This window comes from Melanerpes formicivorus, unplaced genomic scaffold (assembly GCF_026170545.1).
Source record: "Melanerpes formicivorus ecotype bairdi unplaced genomic scaffold, bMelFor1.0.p_v2 SCAF_2, whole genome shotgun sequence".
Taxonomy (NCBI): Eukaryota; Metazoa; Chordata; class Aves; order Piciformes; family Picidae; genus Melanerpes; species Melanerpes formicivorus.
The window spans coordinates 25,894,092-25,920,448 of NW_027142354.1; the positions used below are offsets into that span (position 1 = coordinate 25,894,092).

At 38.6% G+C, this 26,357-nt stretch overlaps 1 protein-coding gene across 1 annotated transcript in view; it reads left to right on the forward strand.

Annotated features, from left to right (window-relative positions):
- Window positions 1-1,526: 1,526 nt before the first annotated feature.
- FAM120B (family with sequence similarity 120 member B) overlaps window positions 1,527-26,357 on the forward strand; it is a 53,089-nt gene continuing 28,258 nt past the window's right edge. Inside the window, exons 1-6 of the mRNA XM_068153751.1 lie at window positions 1,527-1,564; window positions 3,374-4,416; window positions 6,086-6,266; window positions 12,749-12,844; window positions 18,790-18,962; window positions 22,831-22,923. Coding sequence (XP_068009852.1) covers window positions 3,400-4,416; window positions 6,086-6,266; window positions 12,749-12,844; window positions 18,790-18,962; window positions 22,831-22,923 — 1,560 coding nt within the window. The 5' untranslated portion in view covers window positions 1,527-1,564; window positions 3,374-3,399. The remainder of the gene's footprint in view (window positions 1,565-3,373; window positions 4,417-6,085; window positions 6,267-12,748; window positions 12,845-18,789; window positions 18,963-22,830; window positions 22,924-26,357) is intronic.

Sequence of the window (26,357 nt, forward strand, 5' to 3'; positions counted from 1 at the left end):
AGAGCAAGGGCGCTGGTGCAAGCAATTAGGCTCAGATCATGTATACAGAATTAAAAAAGACAATGGCACTTTTCAGAAAAATGTTTTGCATTCCAGCTATGAGATTTTGCTGGATAGCTGGAAAGACTGCCTTCTGCTACCAGCTTCAATAGCAGTATTTGCTGCTTTCACTGGTTCTCGTAAACTCCCTCCTTTCCCCACGTTTTAGTATCATCACATTAAGCCAGAACAGTAGCTGCAAAATGCCACTCCAGACAGTAGCTGCACAGACCACTCTCTCCTTGTGACAACCAGCACATTGTGTCATCATACTGTACTGTTCATGCATGAGGGGTTTTTCTGTTCTTCTGTGGCCTGCAGCCGCCTTTGCGTAGTGTGCACATCTTGCACATTGTGTGCAGGCTGCACCGCAAAACCTGCTGCTAATATACTTGGAGGGGGGAGCAGTGTGATTGTATGTTTCCAGGGCTTTCCAAGCCACTTCCAATTTGCGTTGATCTTCTTTCTGCATCTCTCCAAGGGCAGGGAAGGCGAGGGTGAAAGAAGAGTGGGCAGAAACTCCTTTGCAGAAGGTGATTACAAGAAAGCGGATGGGTATGGATGGGGCGGGCCTGAGCTTTTGGAAATGCTCTCTCCTTTTCTGAGAGCATCTGCCCGGAGACGAACAGATGTGGGCACCTGCAGTGACAGGCCACATATGCTCCATCCTATTCACAGGCATTCAGGCATGGCTACAATGGTGAGGCTTTGTGCGTGCAGTCACCAAATATATTAATCTGTGCTCCCCTGAGCACCGCTCCTTTTAATTTTTCACTGGCAATAACATCTGATCTAATCCTCCCATCAGCTTCTCCATGTCCCTCTTCACCCTCCTGAAAAGATGTGAAGTTATTCAGTGCTCCACCTGTTGCTAGTGGGGTGGAAAAGAGTGGGTGGCTTTCCCAGCACGCCAGTGGCCGGGAGGTTATGTTGAGCCGTGCGGCAGGGTGCGCCCCGGGGAACCTAGGGCTCGCCATCGCTGGCAACTGCCAAACGAAGCAAACTCCACTCCCTCCCCGCTCCAGGCCAGGTATCGCAAGAGCCGCCGGCATGGCCGCGGTGGGCCGCTTTGTTCATCCACGGCCAGCACCGCTCAGCGGGCCGCGCAGCCGAGGTGCGACAGAAATCTCGGGGTTTTTCAGGCGATTTCGGTGCGCGACGCTTTCACGCCCTCTCGTCCCACCCCGTCCCGGCTTAGTTTGTTCGGGGGTACAATGGCCTCTCCGGCCCCATTGTGACCGTACAAAGCCGGGGGACACCAGGCCGCGTGCGGGGACAGCCGCAGTTCAAACCAGCCACGCTTCGTCCCCCGCCGCTGTCATAAGAAGGAGCCCCCTGCAGCCGGCTACCCTAGGAGGGGCGGCCAGGAACAGCGCTACCAGCTGTCAGGGCGCAGAACACAAAAACAAAGGCGGATTCGCCCCCTCAAGCTTTGCTTCCTCCAGCGCCGGCTCGGCCCGGCCGGGCTCGTTGGCTCGGCGCATGCGCCACTCCGCCCCAGCGGGAAGCGGAAGCGCAGGTTCGGGTCAGTGTCGGGTGCCGTTAAGGGGGTGCGGTGTGTTGTTTAATGGCGTACTTGCGCGGGAATGGAGCGGGGGGGTGGGTGTCTCGTCGGGAGTGAGAGCGAGTGGAATCCCAGTTCTTGCTTGCAGCATAGCTCGGGTGCTGCACGGCCTCGCGAGGGAGGGGCTCGGCCCTTCCGGGGTTGCGTGCAGCGACCCTCACTTCGCCTGGTGCAGGCCTCGGGCCAACCATCAGCGGTGGGAGGACGTCGCCGACCCTCCATTGGCCTGCCTGTGGCTTCCTCGTTGCGTGCCTCTGGGACAGGCTCTGACCCTTAAAGGCAGTGGGAGGGTGCTGCGGGCCTGCCTGGGCGATGCTGTGCGTGGGAAGTGGCGGACTTTGCTCCTCATGCCTTGTGCTGTGTGGGCCTCGGCGAGAGGGCTGTTGTAGGGCCTGGAGCGGTTATTGTGAACGTTTCTGTTGACAGAACTTTGCCATATTGTACATTACTATGGACATAATAAAACTTGTGGTGGTGGTTCCGTGCTAAAAAGTTGAAACTTTGATGGTATCATTGTCTGTTGTAGAGGTCACCTCTGAGTTCCTGTGTCTGTATAAAGCTGGGTGGGAAAATGTTATAATTGCTTCAGTTTGTGTGCAAAATTTCCCCCCTGCAGTACACTTGATAGTAGTACAGTTGAGATGGTACAGTAACCTGTCGGCATTTCACAGAAGTAGCACTGGAAATAAGTATCCAGCTTCAAACTGTTCCTCTGTTGCACAGAATGTGCTTTCCCACTTAGCATTGCAACATAAAAAACATTTTATCCCTGATTGTGTCAAATTTATTGAGGTTTCTCTGACAAAAGGACCTGTCAAGATAGTAGGTTTTACTTGTTCTCTTTTCTGCAATGGTGATGAGTTAGTGGTTTCTGTAGTATGACTAGTAGTGAAGCAATCTATTTTATAATATGATTTCTATTAACATGCTAGTAGTGGCCAAGGAGCTTGCTTATATGTTTGAATGTGAACTTGATTAAGCTAAACTAGCACTGTGTCATAGACTTGTTTAAATTGTTAGGCAACAGGAGTGCTTCAAATACAGTTGTGAAGAGGTGGGGAAATGTTTCTTTCATAGAACAGTGTGAGTTGGAAGGAACCTTTAAATATCATCTAATCCAAACTCTTTGCAATGGACAGGAACATCTTCAACTAGGTCAACTAGCCCTGTCCAACATGGCCCTCTCCAGAAAGATGGAGAGGGAATTTTTGCAAGGGCATGTGGTGATAGAGCATGGAATAATGGCTTTAAACCAGAAGAGGATAGATTAGATGTAAGGAAGAAATTCACTGTGAGAGTGGTAAGGCACTGGAACAGTTTGCCCAGAGAGGCAGTAGATGCTCCACTCTTTGAAACATTCAAGGTCAAATTGCTCTGAGCAGCCTGATCTAAATAAATATGTTCCTGCTCAATGCACGGAGTTTGGGCTAGGTGATGTTTAAAGGTCCCTGAAAATAGGCTTATTCAATCTTTAATTATTTAATTTCTAGCTAATGTTTGCATGTGTGCCTTTTAAAATCATCTCATACTTCTAGTATGAAAAACCAGGCTATTCCTGTGTTGTACACTGTCAGCTAAGATGTTATAAAGCTTTGAACTAATTATACTTGTTTTCTAGTAATGCATAATGTTTAAAGGCCAGTACACGACAAGCTATTGACAAAACTAGGAAACTGCTCAGTTTCCAAACTGCTTTTCTTGCATTGTAGAATTTTGTTCAGTTTCTCGGTATTGCATTTTAGAATGTCCTTTTTGTTTTTCTTCTTTCAGACTGCTGTGAATTTCAGAGATCAGCCATGGGCATTAGAGGTTTGCAGGGATTTGTGGAGAGAGTTTGCCCTGATGTTTGCACAGCAGTAGACCTGAGAGAGATGGCGGAAAAGCATCGCATTGATCATCCTAATTTCCCACCTGTTATCGTAGTAGATGCCATGAGTTGTGTAAAATACTGGTACACAGCAGAATCCTGGGTGTGCGGTGGCCAGTGGCAGGAGTACCTTGTCAGTTTAGATAATTTTATTAAAGCTTTTATGGGAGCTGGTATCAAGCTGGTGTTTTACTTCGATGGAGTGGTAGAAAAGAAAAAGAGAGATGAATGGATCAAACGGAGGATGAAGAATAATGAGGAAATAGCCAGAATATTTCAGTTTATCAAGACTCATAGGAAACAGCCAGGAAGAGAAATGTTCACTGCTATTTCAGCTTTGCCTACTTTTACACGTTATGCCCTGAAGTCACTTGGTCAAGAAACAGTATGCACATTACAGGAGGCAGACTTTGAAGTGGCTGCATATGGTTTGCAACATAACTGCATAGGAATTCTTGGGCAAGATAGTGACTATCTCATCTATAATACATGCCCCTACTTTTCCATTGAAAAGCTCCGTTTGGACAGACTTGTCACTGTTATGTACTCTCGAGAAGCTCTTTGCCGTGCATTGGGTCTTAGTTTGACACACCTCCCTCTCTTTGCTTGCCTGCTGGGCAATGATGTCATTCCAGAAAACTTGCTGGAAGGCTTTTGGCAAAAATGTTTAACCATCAGTTGCCACAAGAATAAGAGCTATAGCAGAAGAACAAACATATTTCTAGCTGTAGCAGATTACATCTCAAAAGTTCCATGCTTATACAGCAGCCTGAAACACTTGGAAGAGATGCTACCTTTGGGATCAGATAAGACATTACTTTACAGAGGAGTGGAGTCCTATCTTTTGCCTGGGCAGCAGTCTCCATGGATTCCTCCCAATGTAACAAATTGCCAGATCTCACTTCAACAACAAACAGCTCTGTGTCAAGATAAAGAAGTCTTTCAGGTACCTTTTTGTGAAAAACTTAACGGTCACTTTATTGTTCTGACTACTTAGTGGAAGTTGCTAATAAGTACACAGAACTATAGTTAAATTTACTTGAGCAAAATCTTTTGTCTGTTAAGTACAGTCATGCATAAAACTATATTACATCCAACCTATGGGGACAGATACAGCACATTAATTAAATGTGGTTCCTTTATTTTTGAAGCAACACGTAGGTCAAGTAATGGGGAGCAGCTCCTGTATAGGCCTATAGCTGTTATTTAGCAATACTTTTGAAATCATCTTGCATTTTTTCAGTACATAAGGATGTGTAGATTATTGGCAAATTGCAAGAAACTAGTATTTTCAAATTATAAGTGACAGTGGTTTGTATGAAATAATTCAATACTTCATATTATGCTTAGAAATACTTTGTTTATATAAAAATAGATTTAGGGGATTACATTGTTTACATATATCAAGAATACTAAAGTATTTCTTCCAGGGCAACCACTAATTTACTGCTGTAGGAAAATATTCTGTTGATTGGTACTGTACACAGAAGTTTTCAATTGATTTTATACTCTTGAGAATTTCTTCTGAAAGTATGAAATTTCAGTAGAATTACTTTTAATCTGTAATGTCCCAGTGATCAACTGCATCTTTGACCTGCTTAATTCCCAGGCTGGTAGACACTAGAGTTCTGCAGAAATGGTGAATTTTGCACTGGCCAATCATCAGGTAATTCCCTGTGAAAAAGACTGAGATAACTGGATGGCGCAACCCAAATAATATAGGTCACATGGCACATGCAAGGAGTGCAGAGCAGAGAAACTTTAGAGCTTACTGACCATACAGTATATGTCCAGGAGAATTTATTAGTGATGCCCCATGGAAATAATTCACTCTGTGCAGCTGTTTAAATGCCCCCGTAGTTTTGCCGTGAGGCTGTGAAATACGAAGTTAGCCTGTGTCTGCACTTGGCCAGTCTACGTTACAAGTGTTAATGGCTGAAATTGTGCACTGCCTAAGAGCGGCCTTTTTGCTTCTGCATCTGGGCTGCTCCAGACAAGCAGTCTGTGTTGGTACCAAGGCTGCTTTTAAGTTGTATCTGTACCCAGTGTGTGTGGTTAATATGAGGGCTAGGTGATGCTCTCAGGCACAGCCTGCAGACTTGATATTTGTCACTAGAGCAGATTGTATTTGTTTTGTTGTGGAAGAGCTCTTGCAAAGTGAAAGTGTGGTGAATTTAAGTATTCTAATTTCACCACAATGTAAAGTTTGCAAAGTCAGCTCAGGAAAGAAATGGAGCTGTTTGTGGTTTTTGTCATGCCTTCACTCACTGTTTAAAAAGGAAAGATGCATTTTCAGGTGGCTAAAGAAAGACAGCTCATTCTATGTCTGAATTCAGAATTAATTTCTACATGATGGGTTTAATGATAGCTTTTCAAAGAGCAAAGTTTTAAGAATTCAAGACAGGGGATAAGAAAGGCAATGATGGGCTTCCTGTCTACAAAAAGATGACAGAAAATACACTACTGGATTTATTTGGAAAGGCACCTATTCCCTCCCTGGCCATTCCCTCCATTTCCACTGAAAGTACTTTTTCCTCAAATAGTGAATACATTTTGTTATTTTTCAGTCCTTCTTAGTTTTGAGATAATGCCTTCTTCCTTCTTTGAACAAACAGTTAGCTAAAGAACAGCATATCCAATCTGAAAACTATGCAATCTTCAATATTCTGAGTAATGGAGAGCTTGATTGCAGCAACTCTTTAGAAGATGAATGTGATACTGAGATTCCTGGACAGGCACTTATCTACCGTCCTGCTCGTCAGCATATTTATTCTGTCTTGTTGGAATCTGGGAAAGGTAAGGATTAAACTACTTGCATTACTATTCAAGTATACTTTCAAATTTGAAATATTAAATCTTGAATTCATTGTTTCAGTGGCTACATCAGCATGGTATTTAGCATAAACACTCTGGGCAGCTGAAGTGTACTTCTTAAGGAATCAAAAGCACATGTGACAGTGAAATTGCATTTTTTCCTACATGGTGTTCAATTTTGGTGCTTTTAAAGAAATATTTTAAATTTGGGATTTTTTTCCTTGTTAAATTGAAAGTTGTGGAAGTTGTTAATGATTGAGCAAAACAATGACATTTAGAAGCTGTTTTTAAAGTTAGGATATGAAACTGTGCATTGCTTTGTTAAGTGTAGCTCCTGAAGAATTCATGAGTTGTAACACATTTCTGAAAAATGGCTATGAACCGTCACAATTTTGCTTTCTGTTGATTTTAAGTCAACAACTTCAAGAACAGTGGATAGTCAAATATAGTTACTGTTGTAATAGAAATGCAGGTAGTTATACCAATTCTGTCATCAAAGCACAAAACCCCCCCGACTTCTTTATCTCTAGCAGGGGTGTGTATATATATATATCTGTGCTTCCATTCCTCTGCTTCAAGACAGAGAATTCTTTCTTCACATCTTTGGACAAATTTTATCTATTAGTTAAATGTTATCTTTACAGTGACTTCTAGGCAGTGAGTTGAAGATTAAAAGTGTGTTGAATTTTTATTCTTCTTCATATGTTGATGTCTCCTTGCTAATTACATTTTATTGCTGAAAGTGCACCACCGTGAAACCTAATATTCAAACTATGTGCTTGGAAAGGCACGGAAAGGTAATTAAGTACCTGACTTCCTTCAGTAACTAGAGGTTGAAGTTGTGCCTTAACAGAAAACCAAACAAACAAAAAAAATAACACCACAGGAAAAATAAATCAGACTTAAGTCATTTGAAGAGTAACAAAACTCTCAGCAGTAATCATGCAAATCTGTCATATTTAATTTTTCAGCCTTCTGCCTCTAAATTTTGTAGACAATTGATTGGCTTTTGCTTATTCCTCTAGGCAGCAGGACATTCATCAATGTTTTCAGGAAATTGCAGACCAAAACTTGTAATTACAACTGTTGTTGCAAGATGTCAGGGTAATAGCCAGATCTGCATTTGTGTGACAGTATTTGTAGTACTGAGATGAAGAATGTTAGAATTGCAATACAGAAACATTAATTTAGAATCATACTGAAAATTAAATTTGAATATGAAGGAGGTGTTTTGAGAAAGATTTTAAAGACCACAGATAACACAGCCATATTATCTGTCCTCAATTCGTGCTTCAAATTATAGAGATAATTAGAAAAGTAAATCATAGTGCACTCTCAATTCATAACCCTTCTAGAAAGGTAGTGTGTGTCTGTGTGGGCACCCTTGTTAAACCTCTAGTTTTAACGCATGTATCTATTTCTGCTTTAATTATGTCACTTCCTAGTAGGAAGGGGTAGAATGGGAAGAAATAACCTACATTATATGGAGGTTGTAGTATAATACATAATTACTTTGGGTTAGTATTAAAAATTAGCTTATTGGAAGAAGTAAAACAGTTAAAATAGTGCGTGTGGAGTCTGTTGCCATTGTGATATAATCAATGTGACTCTTTTGAAGGTAACTTGGCTAACTATACAATGTTCCAGTTTGCAGTGGAGATGTATATATTTTTGATCTTCTTTTTTATTCCATTTGATCCCCAAATTACAAGATACTTGTATTGGAAACTGACTTTTTTGCAGTTTGCAAATCTGCTTATTTATTATTAGGCATAGCAAAGCAGACATCATTTAGAAAGCCAAGCAATTACAATTTTAGTAGGAACAGATTAAAAATAATGTAAACTGAGGTGTGGGTGTCAAGATAGAGGTGACAGTCCCTTTTCAGTGGTGTCCAGTGATAGGACAAGGAACAGTGGGTACAAGCTAGAGCACACGTAGTTCCTTCTCAACATGAGGAGACATTTCTTTATGGTGAGGATGACCGAGCACTGGAACAGGTTGCCCAGAGAGGCTGTGGAGTCTCCTTCTCTGGAGACTCTCAAAACCATCATGGATGCGTTCCTGAGCGGCCTGCCCTAGGTGATCCTGCTTTAGCAGGGGTTGGACTCAATAATCTCTAGAAGTCCCTTCCAACCCGTAACATTCTGTGATTCTGTGAGACTCTGAAACAAGAAACTGTTAGTTTTGAAAGTATAGGCTGAGATTTCCAAGGTTGCCTAATGCACCTAAGATTCCAGGGGAGCTGGATGTTGCCATTTTCTTTGAAAACACCCACCTAGACCACGCCACTTCCCCTGGAGCAACAGTGTGATTAGCATTTCTTTTGATGTTAGTGCTAGTTTAATTCTCTTGCACAGCCACTCATTTCGGTACCAGTTAATCCTCTCAGTGGTGCTGGTGCAGCTGTTTGTGCAGCTGCATGGTGGCCTAGTTTGTAAAACTGAAAATAGCGCATCTCTTGCTTCCTTCCCTTTCATGCAGTTAGGTAACTAACCTGGTCCTGTTTCCCCATCTGACACTATGTAGCCACAAACAATTGTGATAAAACAGCCTGAGGGAAGTCAGGGAGTAGGAATGAGCAAATCAGTGGCTGTCTATGAAAGTCGGCAGTGCTGCTGAAAGAATTGCCTGTGAAGATACGCTTTTGGTGTGGTTTGTTAAGGATGTGCATACCTTTACTCATGGAAATAATACTAGAATCACAGCCATATTTTTTACACGACAAAAACAGGGGTTTGATAGTGATCCAGATAATGTGGCATTTGTTACCTGTGTATTTTTAAAGTATCTTTGTAACTAATCGAGCTATTTCTGATCATTACTTGGAATATTGCATATAGCAGTATTATATAGCAATAAATAAATTGTCAACTTTTAATATAGGTCCTAGAAAAACAATATTATTGGAAAAATTAAAGAAGGAGGGGAAGATAACAGTAAATATTGCACCTTGACAGGTCAGCCAAGCTCTTTCTTTTGTGTGTGAAGATTTCAGAACAAAGCTGAGAGGTTTTGACACTAGTGCAGTCCATGGAGGCACCTGCACTCTGTGACTGTTGACAATTAGGAGGTTGTGTAATGTAGGCTAAATCTGTGAACAGCTCCTGGAAATTTTGGCATCACTCCCAGTACTAACATTAGCAGGCGAGACTGACCATTGCTGTCAAAACTAGACTGTTAGAATTTTGCCACTTACCACCAGAGACCACATAGGAGGGCTGGCTTTGTTGGAAGTGTAGAAGAGCACACATAAGAGTGTTTCTAGCTAGGTCATGTTTTGCACATAATTTAGATTTCCATAGCCTGCCTAAGCAGTGCTTCCACAGGTCATTCAGACTCTGTTTAAGCAAAATAAGTGCTCTTTTTTTGAATTAGCTGGTGAGGTTTTGTATGTGCATTGAGGGGAAAAGCTTGAAAAATCACTGTTTTTTCTAGGGATATTTTGATTCAGGGAGGGTTGGTGTTTAGTAGTCATTTCTCCATTTTGCTCTTGGTATGTTAATGTGCTGTTAATGTTTGCAGGACATTGATTTCGGCTAAATTTGATTGGTTACTTATGTGAACAGTAGTATGCTTTTGTTATGAATAGACTACAGGAGTGAAAAGAACTCAGCTAATGTGGTTCTGCATTCTGTATCAATGTTTGTATATACTTAAAAGAACAAAACCAGAGGTTTCCAATTGACTTACCTTTTATTGTGCTTGAACTCAGTGGATGCTGTAAAACTAGTATTTCACTGACATTTGGAATCTAGGGTCATTTTGATAGGTTCTTCCTGCCAGAATCCCCTCAGCAGAGCTTTTTAATATTCCTTCTTTTAGTATTCCTCCTTAATGTTCCTTCCTAGCATCCTCTTAACTTCTCCCCATGTCCCTGACAGCTATCTTCTGCAATATATGAGGTTCTCAAGTATGTTTTCTGTTGCCCCCTGCTCTTCTCAAATCCTATCTACTTTTTTATTCATCTCTAACTTTCATAGCTACTTGTGTGTTGATTTGTGTTCAGATACAACAGGTAATTTGACTTTTAACTGCCTTCCTTTCAGTTAGTGCCTTAATAGGATCCTGTCAGCTGAGTCAGCAGTTTCAGAAAATGCTTAGGAATTTGAAGTCTCTGTCAGATTTAGTTGAAACAGAGTCATGCATCCATGGATTAATGATAATTCAGATATCCTAATTATATTAGACATCCTTCCTTAAGAAGCCAGGCTAAAATTTGGGAGGCTGAGAGAGTGGAATAGATTGTATAGAGTGGGTAATTTACATAATAATCTTAGAATGCTAAAACTTCAGAACATTTCTGAAAGTGAGTTCGGAATATTAAATTGAAGAGGTTTGTTCATCAAATAGCATTATCATAGGCAATTATTTATAATCAAGATGTGGGACTATTCAGCTACTGGAATGGGCAGTTTAAGACTTTTTATTTTTTCCCCAATGTAGACAGTTTTAATATTATTCTTAGTGTCATTAGGTTTTGAACAGTCAAGCAGGCAAACCAGATGAAATGGTGTCCCTCATAGTTCAGCTATTGGTAATTCAGTCCCTCAACTTTGTTGGAAGTCTGTGCTGCAGGTCCGCGAATAAGGAAGGAAAGAGAAGCAAAGCCATAAAACAGATTTTGTCATGCGCTTTTCCTCTTCTCATCCTTGACATCTGAGGACCTGCCCTTGCACTATAGCACACTGCTTGTTCTTTTATTTCAGCAGTCATTGACAATATTGAGCTATCAGGAAATAATGTGACCAAACTCTTTGGAGTAATGGAAGGAAGGGAAAAAGAGTTTTGGAGAGACTGGTTTGTTTTGGTTTAAGCTAGGTGCAGTGTTTAATTATGGTTCATAATGTGGGATCAGTAATGCTTGGGCAGTAAAGTGTAGTGTCATGTAATTGATGGTAAAAGGCAGGAATTTTAAGAACAGTGCCTTCAGCACTTGGATGAGAGCTGGGAGCAATTAAGAGTTGCAGTTCTGTGAATCTGGAAAGGGAAGGGAAGGGAAAGGGGAAAAAAAAAGCTTTGTGATTTGCCTGGAAAAGATTTTCAAACACTGTTTCAAGTGCCCAGAGACAGCTGAATCTGTATGCTTGGTGCCCTTTAACAGGTACAGAATTGGGAAATTTGGAAGTTTGGGGCACAATGAGTTGGTTACCATAAGCATAATCTCCACAGAACGCAGAAGCACCATTTATAACAACAGTAATAACTCTAGGGTTTTTTGTTAAGACTTGCATTGGAATGGCTGTGCGCTGACTTCCAGAAATTGGTAGACTTAATTTCAAAAACTCTCAAATCCTTTTTTCATTTGTGGTTTTGTTTTGGTGTGTGTGTATTTGTTTTTTAAAGCATTGGGTAGTTAGATGCACAATTTAAGGAGTGACATTTTAAGAGGCACCCTGCTCTTTACTGGAGGGCAGGACAGAGTTGGGGTTAGAGGGTTGGAAGCCACTTGAGCTATTATACATAAACAATCTCTTTATAGGATATAGAGAGTCTGGAACAATGGGTTGTAAAAGCTCATATGATGATGGGATGATTCCGTTGCTGTCAGCTTTCAAATAACCATCAAGGCTATTATAAAAATTACGTCTCAAACCTTGACACAGGAAATGTCAGGGCAAGTTGGGAGGAGAATCATGTTAAAGACTGCCTGCATATGTGGCAATGTGACAGCTCTGAGAGACTGAGGTAGCTCATGTAGGTCCTTAAAATATGCCAGATGCCTCCAGAGCTTCCCGAACTGCCTTGGAATGGGAAGGCCTAAAATTGGCTGAAGCCGTTTTAGAATTCTTTCCACACTTTTTTTGGCTGCAGTTCCCAAGTCTAAACTCATGTTTATAAGGACATAATTCAGAATCAAAGAATCGGTTTGGTTGGAAAAGACCTCAAAAATCATCAAATCCAAGCCTTAACCCAGCATGACCAAGTCCACTACTAAACTGTGGCCCTCAGGACCACATCTCCACTGCTTTGAAACCCTTCCAGGGGTTGGGGACTCCACCTTGTCACTGGGCAGTCTAGGCCTGGGCCTGGCCTTGACAACCTTTTTGGGGAAGAAATATTTCCTTACGTCCAACCCAGACTTCCCCTGGGGCAACTTGGGGCTCTTCCCTTTGGGGCTGTTAGCACGTTTCCAGCTCACACAGAGCTTATCACCCAGCACCTCCAGGTCCTTCTCAGCACTGTTCTCCATTGATTCTCTACCCTGCTTGGATTTGTGCTTGGAGTTGCCCTGACCCAGCTGGAGTTCAAGCTCTCTTAAATTGTTCTGATGATTTGTCATGAAGAAACTAAAATGATTTTCTCTTGTTTTCTTTTTAAAGAAGCTAAGCAAACAAGTAATTTTGAAGTGCCTTCTATTATTTTAGCATCTTGATCAGTACTGATTCCAGTTTTTACACTAGTGTCAATACTTGCATTGGACTTACTGATCCAATTCTTACTGTTTGTTTGGTGTTTTGTAGGTGGAGCCTATCCTTTCGTAAAAGAGTGGTTTGTCTATTTTGGAAATCCTCTGCAGCAGCCGGAGCTGATACAACCTGTAGAACCTCCTGTTCCAGGTAGAATAAAAAGGTGTTTAAATCTGAACTGATACCATCACTAAAATGAGATTATACAGTCCATCATCATATTTTGGTGTGGAATCCGAAACAACTGTGGAGAACAAGGAGCTAAAGTAGAAGTGCTGCATGCCTGAAATTGCTTTCAGTTGTCCTATGTGATTATAATAGGAGTGAGCTTTGAGCTACATTATCACAATGTCTTCTTGTTAAACCCAGTGCTGATTCAAACATCAATACTAAAACACTAACAGTTTCTTAGAGGTTCTAAATACTGCTTTGAGGTCAGGATAAGGAATGCAGAGAGCCTTATTAAAATTATTCTATTAAGCTGTTTGAGATAATATATTAATGAGACTGATAGTGAATGTTAAAATAGGGTCATTTTTTTATCACCTTTGACAACCAAAAAGAGAATCCAGCTTTCAGTGAAAAAATAATTAAGCCACCTGTTTCTGTGAATCTGTTTCTACTGTCTTAAGCATAAAGTGTTTTGTGTGGGTTTATTTTCTTTAGTAAAGGAAACATTCTTCATTAAATTAGTGTTATGAGGAATGTATTACATTTATGAGGGAGTATCATATACTTTAGTGAAAAGATTGAGCCTTGTATATGTTATTCATCTCTTTATCATTAAATGTATAATGCAATACAAATTTAGGATAGGAAGCAAACAGTACTGTGGCAATTTTGATTATTTCAGAGGGAAAATTGTTCATTTTCCCATGCTGTTGTAGTCATAACCCCTTCATCTTTACTTCACAACTCTTTCTGTCTAGTCATCTGCTGTTTTATGAATCAGGAGCTCAGAGCTTTTGTTAGTCATTCATATGAAATTAATTAGTTCTATTGATATACAATACCATTAATATCTTGTTAATTGAAATTATCTAAATTATCTACTTGACTTCTTGAGAGTAATTACCAGTGCTGCTTCCCTCATCATTCAGAGCTTCTGTAGCAGTCCTTGTTCTGATATGGTCTAAATACCAGCTCAGAAGTTGTTGAAATGCATACACTTTTTTATTTTTAATTTTTTTCGATCATTTTGGTTTGGGTTTTTGGTTGGTTGGTTTTAGTTGTTTTGTTTTGTATCTTTCTGTTAGGGATTGCTTTAGAGCCTACTTGTTTTCAAGTTTCTATGTTATCATAAGTTTTTCTTAAGGTAGCCTAAGGCTGTACATTTGTCTTCATATGGAGAGTATTCAAATTCAGGCATGAAGGGAAAGCAGCTGCTTATTTTATATCAGCCTTCTCAAAATTCTTTTGAAAGGAACTGTTTGGAAAGAAAGGAGTTTTATACAGACATATTACAAACAAGGTTTCATTTGATATACATTAGTTTCACTGTCCAGTATCCCTTATACAATATTAGGAGAGTGATTATCTAATTGACTTGATGATAGCACGAAATTGCTCTGTAATTTTCCAAATGGATATGAATATGCAGAGTAAAAGTTGATCTGTGCCATGCAACTGTTTTATTTCAGCATACAGTGTTCTGGGAATATGCATTTGTAAAACAAGCAAACGAAACTCAAAGGAATAACCTATGCAGTTGCATTTCAATTTGCATGGCAAGTATACTGTATTTATTGTTGTGAATTTTTCCTTCCCAAACAATTCAGTATCTTTCTTTCTGGAGAGGAATCCGCTTAATCTCATGTACTCCGGTTCTGCTGCTCTGCAAAACATGCTACATATACAACCTACCTTCATGATGACAATAAGCAGGAATTAAAACCACTGTGTTTGTTGGTTTGTAAAAAGAGCAGTTTCTCAGCCGTAATCTTCACTAATTCAGTAATGAAAGGCTGTTCAAGCAGACTCTTAGGAGGGGGGAGGAGGACGACTTACAGTGTTTATTTTTAGTGCTCTGTTGTCATTCCTTCAGTGAACAAATGTTTTTCTAAAATTTTTGCAGTCCATATTTGTATGCCTTGCATTCGGTCATGCATCCTTTATTTTCCACAGCATGGCTTTGTAATTCACCAAATAAGGTTCTCAACAGTGCATCACATTTTTCAGACAGGGATCATATTTAGAGCTAAATTTAAAGAAGTTATAGGAAATTAGAGTTCAGAGCTGTCAATCAAGATCAGGTTACTCAAAAAGACAAAAAAACTTACCAGAAACTATTTGAAAATCTGAAAGGGTTCTTTGCTTCATCTTATTTGGAAAACATTATAACCTCATTATCACAACTACTTCAGAAGTGTACTGAGAATATATGGGGAATTTTGACTCTACTGAATTTGATTTAAATGAAAAAGGCTGAAGAAAGAATACCTTGTGTGGACTTTGAACTCTAATGAGCACAACTATCAATATTTTAAATTTTGTATTAATCTTTAAAAAGATAAAATTCCCACTGATACTTTGTGTGTATATAAAACTGCAGAACTGTCTTGCTTCTGAAAAGCTTGCAGGTGATAAATTGAATGTTAGGGTTTGTTTTTTTTTTTCTTTTGAAATTAAATCCTGAATCCTGAAGGCTTTAAGATGATAACTTAAAATATATTTAAAATACCATGTGTATTATGTATATGCATTGATTTGAAGCAGTCTTCTGAATTAGCATTTGCACTACTCTCATTCTCTGTTTCTGCCTTCTGAAGTGTTTCCTTTCTGCTGAATGAATGTGTTCATGATGATTCCCACATGTTGACAGAGCAGCACTTATTTGATAAAAAAATGTCTCTTATAAATGAATTTTGTTAGAATAGCTGTGATCCAAAAAAATATTGATAACATCCGTATCATGTGAAAGCATTGGCTGTATTTGAGATGTATGCAGATTATGTGGAACAGGGGAAGTTTTAAAGTCTTTACTGGAATTGTATGGATTCTGCTTTTCATTTTAGTTCTGAAAATGTTTAGGATATTGTGGCTTCATACCACAGAGTTTGGATCTACTTTCAATATTCTAATCATTATATGTTACAGGAATATGTCATGAATACATTTATTTTCAAAGTGCTGTCTCTGAAATGTTCCATTAATGGTCAGATTTAATTGGCATTTGGATTTATGGCATTCTTGAAGTTTGCCACAGTTGTTGACATGTTGAGTGTTCCCAGAAAATACCGGTTTTTAAAGTTATTGCTCAGTATTTACGTGTGATACCATAGTATTCAGGCATTCCACAAGTTTTTAATGCATCGTGTATTCATAAATCAGTTCTTGAAGATTAAACAAATTAAATATGCATGTGTACCCTTGAAGTGCTCTTGTTTATTGTGATGCTTTCTATAGGACAATGTTTTTAAATGTGTGCATGAAAAGGAAAAAAATAATTCAGCCAATGCTTTTTCTCTTAAGTTGTTGGTTGTCCATTTTTGTGTTCAGGCAGGTAGTACCTCTTGACCTCTGTGGAGGGGTTTTGTGATGTTCTTCTTGAAGTTTCCAAGGACTACAGTTTGCTTAGTACTGAATGCATTTTTCACCCAGTTTTGTGCAGGTTGTGAATAAGCATATGCAGTGGTTGAGCATCTCTTTGTCGTTCATAGGACCTTGTGGTTCCTATAACCCCAGTAAGATAGACAACTTTCTCCTGATTCATCCTCACAGTAAAGGTGTATCAATTATATATATATTTATTTATATTTTTATATATATATATATATGTGTGTGTGTGTGTATTTTGTTTTGGCTTTTTTTATTGCTCAGTTTGGTTGTTGTTTTTAAGGATAATAAATACTTACATGTGTCCAGAAAGTAAAATAGTTCTCTTCCCTTTTTGAGTAAATTTCTTTCTTTAAGGAATGTTTTTTTTAATTGACATAAAGTATGTAGTGAGTATGTAATTATAGCAGAGATTTGTAATTGACATATGTAGTGAGGATATAATTAGAGCAGAGAATAGTTTGGAGGGTCTATTGTATATGAATCTTAAGTCTCTTGTTGGCTGTACGCATGATGAGAGAGTCATTAAGCTTCAGTGTATTTGTTCTTGTTTTACTTATTTTGCATTTAAGGATTAATATAATGGATCTCTCTTGAGTATTACGTGAAATTTAATTACTTGTAGAAGAGATCCTTTTAGGAAAATAAGGCTTTTCATTTGTATGTTCCAAAAGGAGGTAGCGTGACGTTTTCTTTCCCAGAGTAAATCACTCATAATTCATCAGTACCTCTTTTTCCCAGGCAGAAGTAGATGTTTCTCAAAGTGTAAGAAATTGTTTATGGAAGAAATGTCTTGAATTTTTTGTTGAGCTTTCTCAATATAGATATGTAATCTTGATTATTAATGTAGTTCATGGGTTTATTCTGAAGAAAGGAAGATTTCTATTATTAGGTGTACCTCTGGATACAATTAATTTAGAAAAAAACAAAACAAAACTGTATAGATGGAAAGAGTACTTTAACTGATTCTTGGCGTATCTCTTCATAGGCAGCTGTTTTGGAACCTTCTGGAAAGTAGAAACCATCAAAACTGAGTTTGTTCAATTGTCTCACATATTCAAGTTGCTTAGCTTTGGTAGGAAAAGTTTGCGGGTTTGTTTTGTTTTGTTTTTTCCTTAAGGCAGCAAGTGCCAGTGTAGAAACCAGTAATCTGAGTGTTACTGTCTGTACTGGCCCACTCACTGCCAGTATTTGGGTGATCACTAATCTCCATTTCTAACTCCAGTCAAGCAACTGGTATATTTTCTTAATATCTGCATTTCCTTACAAAATAAGCTTTGAAATATATACATTTTATGATGTTAATTCATTACATGGTTAAAACTTTGGATGGGAGAGTTAGTCTTAAAGTTAGTAAAAGAAACATCCTTTGGGGAGATTTAGAAAGAAATTACTGGCTTCTAGTATCCCCCTCTCCAAAGAATTAGTACCATTTGGTTAATGGGCTCTCTTGCCTAAATAAACATTGTCTATGTAGATTTCATCACCTTGTCACTGTAACAATTTATTATCACCAAGTGTTCCTAACTGGACTACAGCTGCTACATGTCACACAAAAAAGGAAAAGGTGTTACCAAATGTAGCTTAATTAGTCCACAGTTAAAATTCACACCTTGTTTTGTTTAACTAGAAGAGCAAGAATACTTTATGGGACAATTCTGTCTTTTAATTGGGATTCTTAGGCATAACCAGTTAGCTGTTCTGTTATTTCATGTGCATTAGTGTTTATTTTGATAATAGATTAAATGGAATTTAAATGTGGAGCAAATTTTACATTAGTTCACACATGTCACAAGTAGTGAGATGGCAGCCTTAAGGATTTGGAGACCATAGTGAATGATACCTTAAAGTCTGGAAAGATACATTATACCTAACCGTTGACAGTTCTTTTGTTTGTGTTTGCAACAGTGTGTTATACAGTAGCCTGGAGAATGTAAAAATACCAGATAATCTTTGGGGTTTCTTCCCAAACTAGAAACTGCTGCAGAGGAGTCATACTTGCACAGTGTTTTGTAGAGAATGTTATGCCATTTGCTGGCCAAAGTGACCGGTTTGTTCATTAAAATGGGTGATTGTAAGGGAGCAATGTGAGGATCCTTCCAGGAGCCTGATATTCTAGCTCTAGGAGAGAGAGAGAAGAAACAGGTATGGTTGTTTTCTGATGAATCACTGTTTTATAATTAAGCTAACCTCATTTAATGCTAAGGCTCCCTGAGGGAAAGGAAATACTTGTAAGCAAACTTTGTTCTTGCAAAAGGTAAAAGCCTGCTGTCTCAAAGTTTTCCATATTTTTGTAACAGTTTAATTCAGCCCACTCTGCTTATATCTGCCTGTATTCAGTACAATTTGTTCAAATTACAAGCCTTAATTTTTTATTTTAATTTTTTTTCCAATGCCAAGTTGTGTCAAATACATTTATCTTCAACTCTGTGGTCCTGGCAAGTGCCAAGCACAAATCAGTTATTTCCTTTCAGATTGTAATGGGGTAGACATGTTTTATTTTGTTGCTGCCAAGATAAAATAATGTATTTCTTTTGTAGGTGGAATTCCTAATTTGAAAACTCTGTGGTTTGCCAAAGGACCTGATGTAGAAAAGCAACGGTATGGAACATTTCTGGCATGCTTTCACCTTCAGGACAGAATGGAAGAGCTCCAAGCTCTTGAAACACCTGTTGCTGCATTCTGCTGCTTGCTGGCCTATCTTATGATGCAGGTAACTGGGACAGTTCCTTTTTCTTCAGCTGTCAGCCCTGATAGATTAACTAATAAACTTTCTTGTTGAATTTTTCTCTTAATCTTTACTGTAGGCATAGTTATCAAACACAATAGTACTGCATTACAGTGTTTTTAATTACTCCATTTTACATGTATCATCTTGTTCAAAAAGTACTTCAGGTTTTTTAAGTAGTTAGTCATAACTCTCACATGCCCATGACAAAGCCCCTTGGGCAGTTTAACAGAGAGTAGAAACAGAGGTTTTGGGACCTTGCAAATGGAAGCTTCTCTTTTTTTTGTTTCCCTTGTGTCATCAAAAGAAGACATTCTTTCAGGTGACTCTGCAGGCTATGCAAGAGACAATATAAGTATTTAGTCAGCTCTCCCTACTGTTTCATACCACATTGTCAATCATTTTCAAGCCAGAACTAAGGATATGGCTATTCTTATTAAAATCTTAGTAATAACAGATCACTAAGTAGCATTTCTAATTCCAAACATTTGGCAGACTACCTTAATTATAATTAAAAGGAACACAAGATGAATACAACATTGCTTCATTATTTACATTTCTCTTTCAGTATTTAATATGTTGTTTGCACTAGCCACCCTTCAAATTCTGATCTCCCAAGTAGATTTTCCTCTCTGAGGATGAGAAAATTATAATGCCTTTATCTAATCTGATAAGTTCTCTTGCACTTTTGCTTACAATGAACTGCATTTTATCTTTTGGTTTGCTTTCTCAGACTTTACGTTCCTCAGTAACAGATTTGTACTAGGGTATGATACACTAAAACAAATTCTCCTTGACTTGACCTTTTTACTTCATGCATTGAAGTAAATAGAATGCATAGAAGATGCATTGCAGAAGTATATATGGGAATTACACAAATGGTCCACATACCTCTTTTTTGTTTAATTTTTGTAGAGCAGAATATAAATGGAAAGTTTTTTGAGGATGAAACTTGTTAAACATAGTTTCATGCTTTGTGGTTTCAATTCAACAAGATAACATATTATGTACTTAGCTTTTAAAATACTTTGTGTTTGTTCACATTTGGGTATGAAATCAATTTCATTTATTTATCTGTTTTCACCATTTCATTTATTGTGCTATCCTGTATACCTTTTTGTAGCTTAATTGTTAGATGACGTTGCCCAGAACCCAGAAATGTGGATTTATTGAGCCTTGATCACAGCATATTAATAAAATGGGGGGAGGGAAGTGCTCATTAGGGATGTGGTTTTCAAAGACTGTCTTGCAAACTCATGTTTTTTACAAGAAAAATTGCAGAGAGATCATGCAAAGGGTTTAGCTTCACAGAAGGCTTTTCATAGCAGTGCCACTTTCTCAACACCTGTCCCATTTTCCTAATTTGCTTCTGTCCTCTGAGTTGCACTGCTAAAAAATACCCTGTGAATGAGACTAGGGAATTGATTTGGATTAAAATGTTTTTTTCATTGGTGAGTTATTTTAAACCTTGTCTGATACTGTCCATTTGTTTTCTTGGGGTGTTTGAGAGGAAAACCTGAGAGCAAGAGTGTCAGCAGTCATGCTTTGGGCTGGCCATACTGCTTCCATTTGTTTTATTGCTGAAAAAACAATCCTTGTCTAGCTGCAGCCTAGTTCTTTACTTTGCACTTCAGTCTTGTATTTCTATTAGAGAGAGAGGTGATTTAACTAGAGCAATTGTAGGTTGCCTCAAAGAGGGCTAACATCATTTACTTCAGCTCACAAGGGAGAAGTAACTTCTTCAAGGCTTCATTACTTATCATTTAATCTAACCTAAAACTTAAGCTTATGCAGCATACTGACCAGCCAGTCTGGCTTCCTCAAAATGTATGCACAATAATTTAATGGAAATTTTAGCTGCATATTTTTAAAGGAATGAAAAAAATTTCCAATAAGAAAATCTTAACTATGTAAATAAAATGTCAACTTGAAGAGTAATATTTTCCAATATCCAAATTAAGAACAAAACTTGGGAGAAAAATTGTAAAATATTAAGTCTGATTTTAAAGTTGTGGAAAGGAGTTCATGTGTTCAAACTACAGAGCCTCCACAGACATGCTCTTAGCATTTTGGAAGGAGTCTGACAGCATGTGTGTGAAAGTGTGATAACTTGCCAACTTCAGTTACTGAATAGTATATTTCTCTAAAGAAGTGGTTTGATAATTGTAAGTATTTTGGCTCATCTGCTTTGTTAGGGGCATTTGCTTGCTGTTGTACTTGCAAGTGATCTTTGGCTTGCCTGTTTTTTTAGGACAAAATGTCACAAGTATTAAGAATTGGTCTTTCTGTTACTGCAGTTAAAAAATGTGTAGGTTGAGTAGACCTCTCTTGTTGCTACCTATACAAAGGTGACACCTGACTTGAAATAAAGGGTCTTAGCTGCAGGGCAGACTTAATGAATGCCAAGAAGTGTTTTGAAAGCCTAAAACTTCTCTAGTAGCCCTTACATTCTTGTTCAGGTTTTACCAGCATCATAGAAGGGAAAGTATTTTGCAGTGGGACAAGAAGCAAGATGTGACTGGGGGGGGGAGAATCTCATTAGTAGTTGAATAATTTATACCTTGAGGAAGAAAAAATGTGTTACTATTCCTATGCAAATAAATGAACAAAGTAATTATAGACAGCTTCTTGGTGTGTTTTGTTGGTGTGTTTTTTTTTTTCTTTTTCTGTTGATTTACATAAATATTTTTATATTTTTTTCTCTCCTTCTCTTTTTCTATCACTTTTTCATATTTAAGAGCCTTAATAGAAACTCTTAACAGACTGAAATGCCCCCAAATACTAAGCTGTTAAAGAAATAGGCAATGCAGAGTTTTAGGCAGCCTTTTAACTGTATCATAATTCCATAACACACATTTCCATGCCTTGCAAGAGAAACCTTCACTCAAGTTCCAGTTGATAAAAGACTTGTAATTCTTTGTGGATCTGAGTTAGAGACCTCTTTATGGCTCTAACATTTGCAACAGATATTTGGTCTTGGTGCACATGTATAATCTTACAAGGGACTCTCAGGGAATCAATTCAAATTACTTAGTGATGCTGTCTTTCTCCTGACGTGATCATGTGCCTGGATAGAATCTGAGAATAATTTTTTACAACAGTAAATGCCCTCATTCTCTGGTTGTTGTTGGGTTTTGTTTGTTTGTTTTTGTTGGTTTGTGGGGTTTTTGTGTTTTGGTGGGGTTTTTTTTTGATAGAAGCATTAAGGTGAACTACTACTGGAATTTAAGATTTTTCTTTATATTTTCCTCCTTGAACGTTTTAGATTTAGTTTTCTTATAGTTTTGAGTTCCCACTTCAATATGTAGCCTAAAAAAAATAAATCTGAATATGATTTGCTAAACCCTGAAATGTAAATGAAATAGGTAATAGAAATATTTTAGATTATTTTTAAAGTTTCCAAAAGATAACCTTGTAAGTATTTAAAAGAAATCCTAATGATCATCAAATCTGTGGCGCATTGAGGAGTTTTGGGGTTTTTTTTGTTGTTGTTTTTTGTTTGTGAGTTTGTTTGATCTCATGGTTTTTACTATGCTTAGTGTTACTGAGATGAAGAAATTTCCTATTAAGAAACTCCAAGGGAGGAGGAGAAGGGAAGACATTTAAGGGTAGGCTTTTTGTTTGGTGTATGAATATACCCTATACATGGATATTGGGGTATGTACTTCATTAAAGTTGTGAAAGTAAGTGTTTTGCTCTCTTAAGTGTCTTTTCCTAGATGATTCATTCATGGTGATCATAACTTTATAAAGTCACCGATTTGAGTTTGATGTGTTTGACCAATAGGCATCCATTTTCAGAAAGTTCTTCTTCAAAGCCTTCAGATAATGTGTTATTTATGCATCTGTTTTAGGTCAGTACCCTGTCTCTGGAGGACTTAAATGCGTTTGTGGCACTCATTCTTTGCCTCAAAGGGAAGTCTGCTGCTCAACTGGCAGGTTTGCAGGTATGAGTTGGAATAATTGAGTAATGCAAAATGTTCATGGTAACTTGTGAGTTTACTTGAAAGTAAGGAGAGAAGGGTTAGAAATTGTTGGAACCTTAACGTACCTTCATTCTGAATATCGTGTTTATATTTCAAATAAATTCTCTGTTACTTTGAACAGTCCATGTTAGAGCTGTAAGCCAGCCATTCCTATTACTCTGTTTCTAGTGTGCAGGGACCAAAATACCAAGACTGGTGTGATACCACTTTTCATTATTTGATTAATTATAACACATAAAGTCCAGTTTTCTATATTATTTTTCCAAATTCATCACATTTGTTCTGCGACTGGTCAGGTGTTAGATCTGTACAACAAGCAGGAAGCAATGATATGAAGGGAAAATGGAAAACAGCAAAAACTGAGGATTTGTTTCTGTCAAAAATGTTATTACACATAGTGTTGCACTTTACATTGAGAGGATTGTTATTTTGTCAAGCCTGTTGTGGCAGTCGCTCAGTAAAAGCCTAAAGGAATTCAAGCATAAGCAGAAAGCGTTGAAACAATTTGTAGGTGCACTTGGAGGTACTAATAGATTATCTTATATAAATAATCTAAAAATAAGGATCAATAAAGCAACTTTCTGAGCATTGTGATTCAGGCATCTGATTGTCAAGATTCCATCTCAGAATACCTTAAAGTGCTTTTCCTCATTACTGTGTTTATTTAGTAGTTCTACAAAATAGAGTTCTGCTGTAACTTTAATAGGTAGAAAATAGAGTATCAATAGGTATTGAACATATTAATTTTCTTACCTTGTTTTTAAAATCAAAGGATCCAAGTGCAATTGATTACACTACTACAGAGCTTTACAATATGAATACAGAAGAATGGAGTTTAGTCTCTTTTTACCATACTTTTTATTCTCCACTGAGAAGTTAAATGTGTTTCCTAGAAACACATTTCCAGGAAGTTATGTTAAATTTAGGCAGCATCTGCAAAATTTTATGAAAATGTTTGCTCGTTTTCTGTTTTGGATGTAATCACAGTATCACAGTATCAGAGTATAACTTAGGTTGGAAAGGACCTCGAGGATCATCAAGTCCAACCTATCGACACAGACCCCATGACTAGACGATGGCACCAAGTGCCATGTCCAATCTCCTCTTGAACACCTCCAGGGATGGTGACTCCACCACCTCCCTGGGCAGTACATTCCAATGACGAATGACTCGCTCAGTGAAGAACTTCCTCCTCACCTCAAGTCTAAACCTCCCCTGGTGCAGCTTGAGACTGTGTCCCCTTGTTCTGGTGCTGGTTGCCTGGGAGAAGAGACCAACCCCTTCCCAGCCACAACCACCCCTCAGGTAGTTGTAGAGGGCAATGAGGTCACCCCTGAGCCTCCTCTTCTCCAGGCTAAACAATCCCAGCTCCCTCAGCCTCTCCTCATAGGGCTTGTGTTCAAGGCCTCTCACCAGCTTTGTTGCCCTTCTCTGGACACATTCAAGTGTTTCGATGTCCTTCTTAAACTGAGGGGCCCAGAACTGGACACAGTACTCAAGGTGAGGCCTAACCAAAGCAGAGTACAGGGGCACAATGACTTCCCTGCTCCTGCTGGCCACACTATTCCTAATGCAGGCCAGGATGCCATTGGCCCTCTTGGCCACCTGGGCACACTGCTGGCTCATATTCAGGTGGCTGTCGATCAGCACCCCCAGGTCCCTCTCTGACTGTATTATTGTTTGAAATGTAGAAAAAAATGTTCATGCCTCCTAAACAGTTCTGTGAAGAGCACTGATTTGATTTAAAAAAAATGTTGTTTCTGTAAAGGAGTCCACATATATGTTTTACGAGAAAAAAATTTCCAGTGAAGTATGAGAGAAAATGTAAACAGCCTGTTTGTCTGATAGGATGAAGAGAACTTCTCAGCCTTCACTTTTGAATTTGCTTTCTGATATACTATCCATATTTCAACTTTATGGAACAGAAATGTCTGTGGTTTGAATAAAGTGGGTTAAAGCCATAAAAAGATAATTTATCTCATGCTGAAAGTAAGTGCACTGTGAAAATATAACTAAAAAGCACATTAAGTATTACTTTCTGAGAATAACAAGTTTACACATGAAGATTTGATTATTTTTCAAGATTGATGGTTTTGAAATACCAAAAATGCACACGCAGTAAAGATTTTATGCATTCTTTTACTCATAAGGATTTTTTTTCTAGTTTCCTTGTTCCCCCCTTATATACTATATTAACATTCTGATTTGTCCAAACCTCCCATAGAGCTTATACATAAGGTCAGGATTTAATTTTGTACTCCATGTTGGCTATTTCCCTTCTTTCTACTGTAATCTGGTGGGTGGTTTTGGCAAAAAGCCCAGAGAGCCATCAGTCTAGCTTTGAGGCCATTGTAGAGGAAAAAAGGTACCAGCAGTCATGCTTGCAGTCTTGTATCTCATATTGTGCTGGCCCTGGTTGTTTACAAGTGCTATTATAGATCATCTTTCAGTTGTAATGCTTGTAAAATACTGCCCAAAAAGATGAGGCCGTAATGGCTTATAAACACAAATGCATTTTTTTCTAAGATATCTCCCAAAGTGTGAATATATGAAGAATTTATATTGGAGATGTAAAAAAGTAAATCACATCTTTTCTGAAAGTTGTGGCCAAAAATGAAATGAGGAAAAATTGCTTAAAAAGAAAAGACACATGGAAACTGATAAATGAAATTTAGGTCTTGTTAACTGCTTTTAAAAGTGAAATGTAGGTCAAAAAACCTGAACTCAAAGTTAGTAACAGATGTAGTGGACATACACATCACTGCTGGAATTTATGGCATTTGCCAACTCTTCCTACCTTTACCATAAAATATTCAGTATTTTATACGTTAGGAGGAGTGTGTTCAGCAGATTGAGGGAGGTTCTCCTTCCCCTCTACTCTACCCTGGTGAGACCTCACCTGGAATATTGTGTCCAGTTTTGGGCTCTCCACTTCAAGAGGAACAGGAAGAGTGTCCAACGGAGAGCTATCAGGATGATTAAGGGGTTGGACCACATGCCCTTTGAGGAGAGGCTGAGAGACCTGGGGCTGTGTAGTCTGGAGAAGAGAAAACTGAGGGGGGATTTGATGAATGTTTATAAATATCTGAGGTCTGGGTGTCAAGAGGGAGGGCACAGGCTCTTCTCCGTTGGACCCTGTGACAAGGCTAGGAGTAATGGATATAAACTACAGCACTGGAGGTTCCACTTCAACATGAGGAGGAACTTCCCCACTGTGAGGGTCACAGAGCACTGGAACAGGCTGTCCAAGGAGGTTGTGGAGTCTCCTTCTCTGCAGACTTTCAAGACCCATCTGGATGCATTCCTAGATTCTATGGTCCTGCTCTGGCAGGGGGGTTGGACTCAATGATCTCTGGAGGTCCCTTCCAACTCCTAACATTCTGTGATCCTGTGAT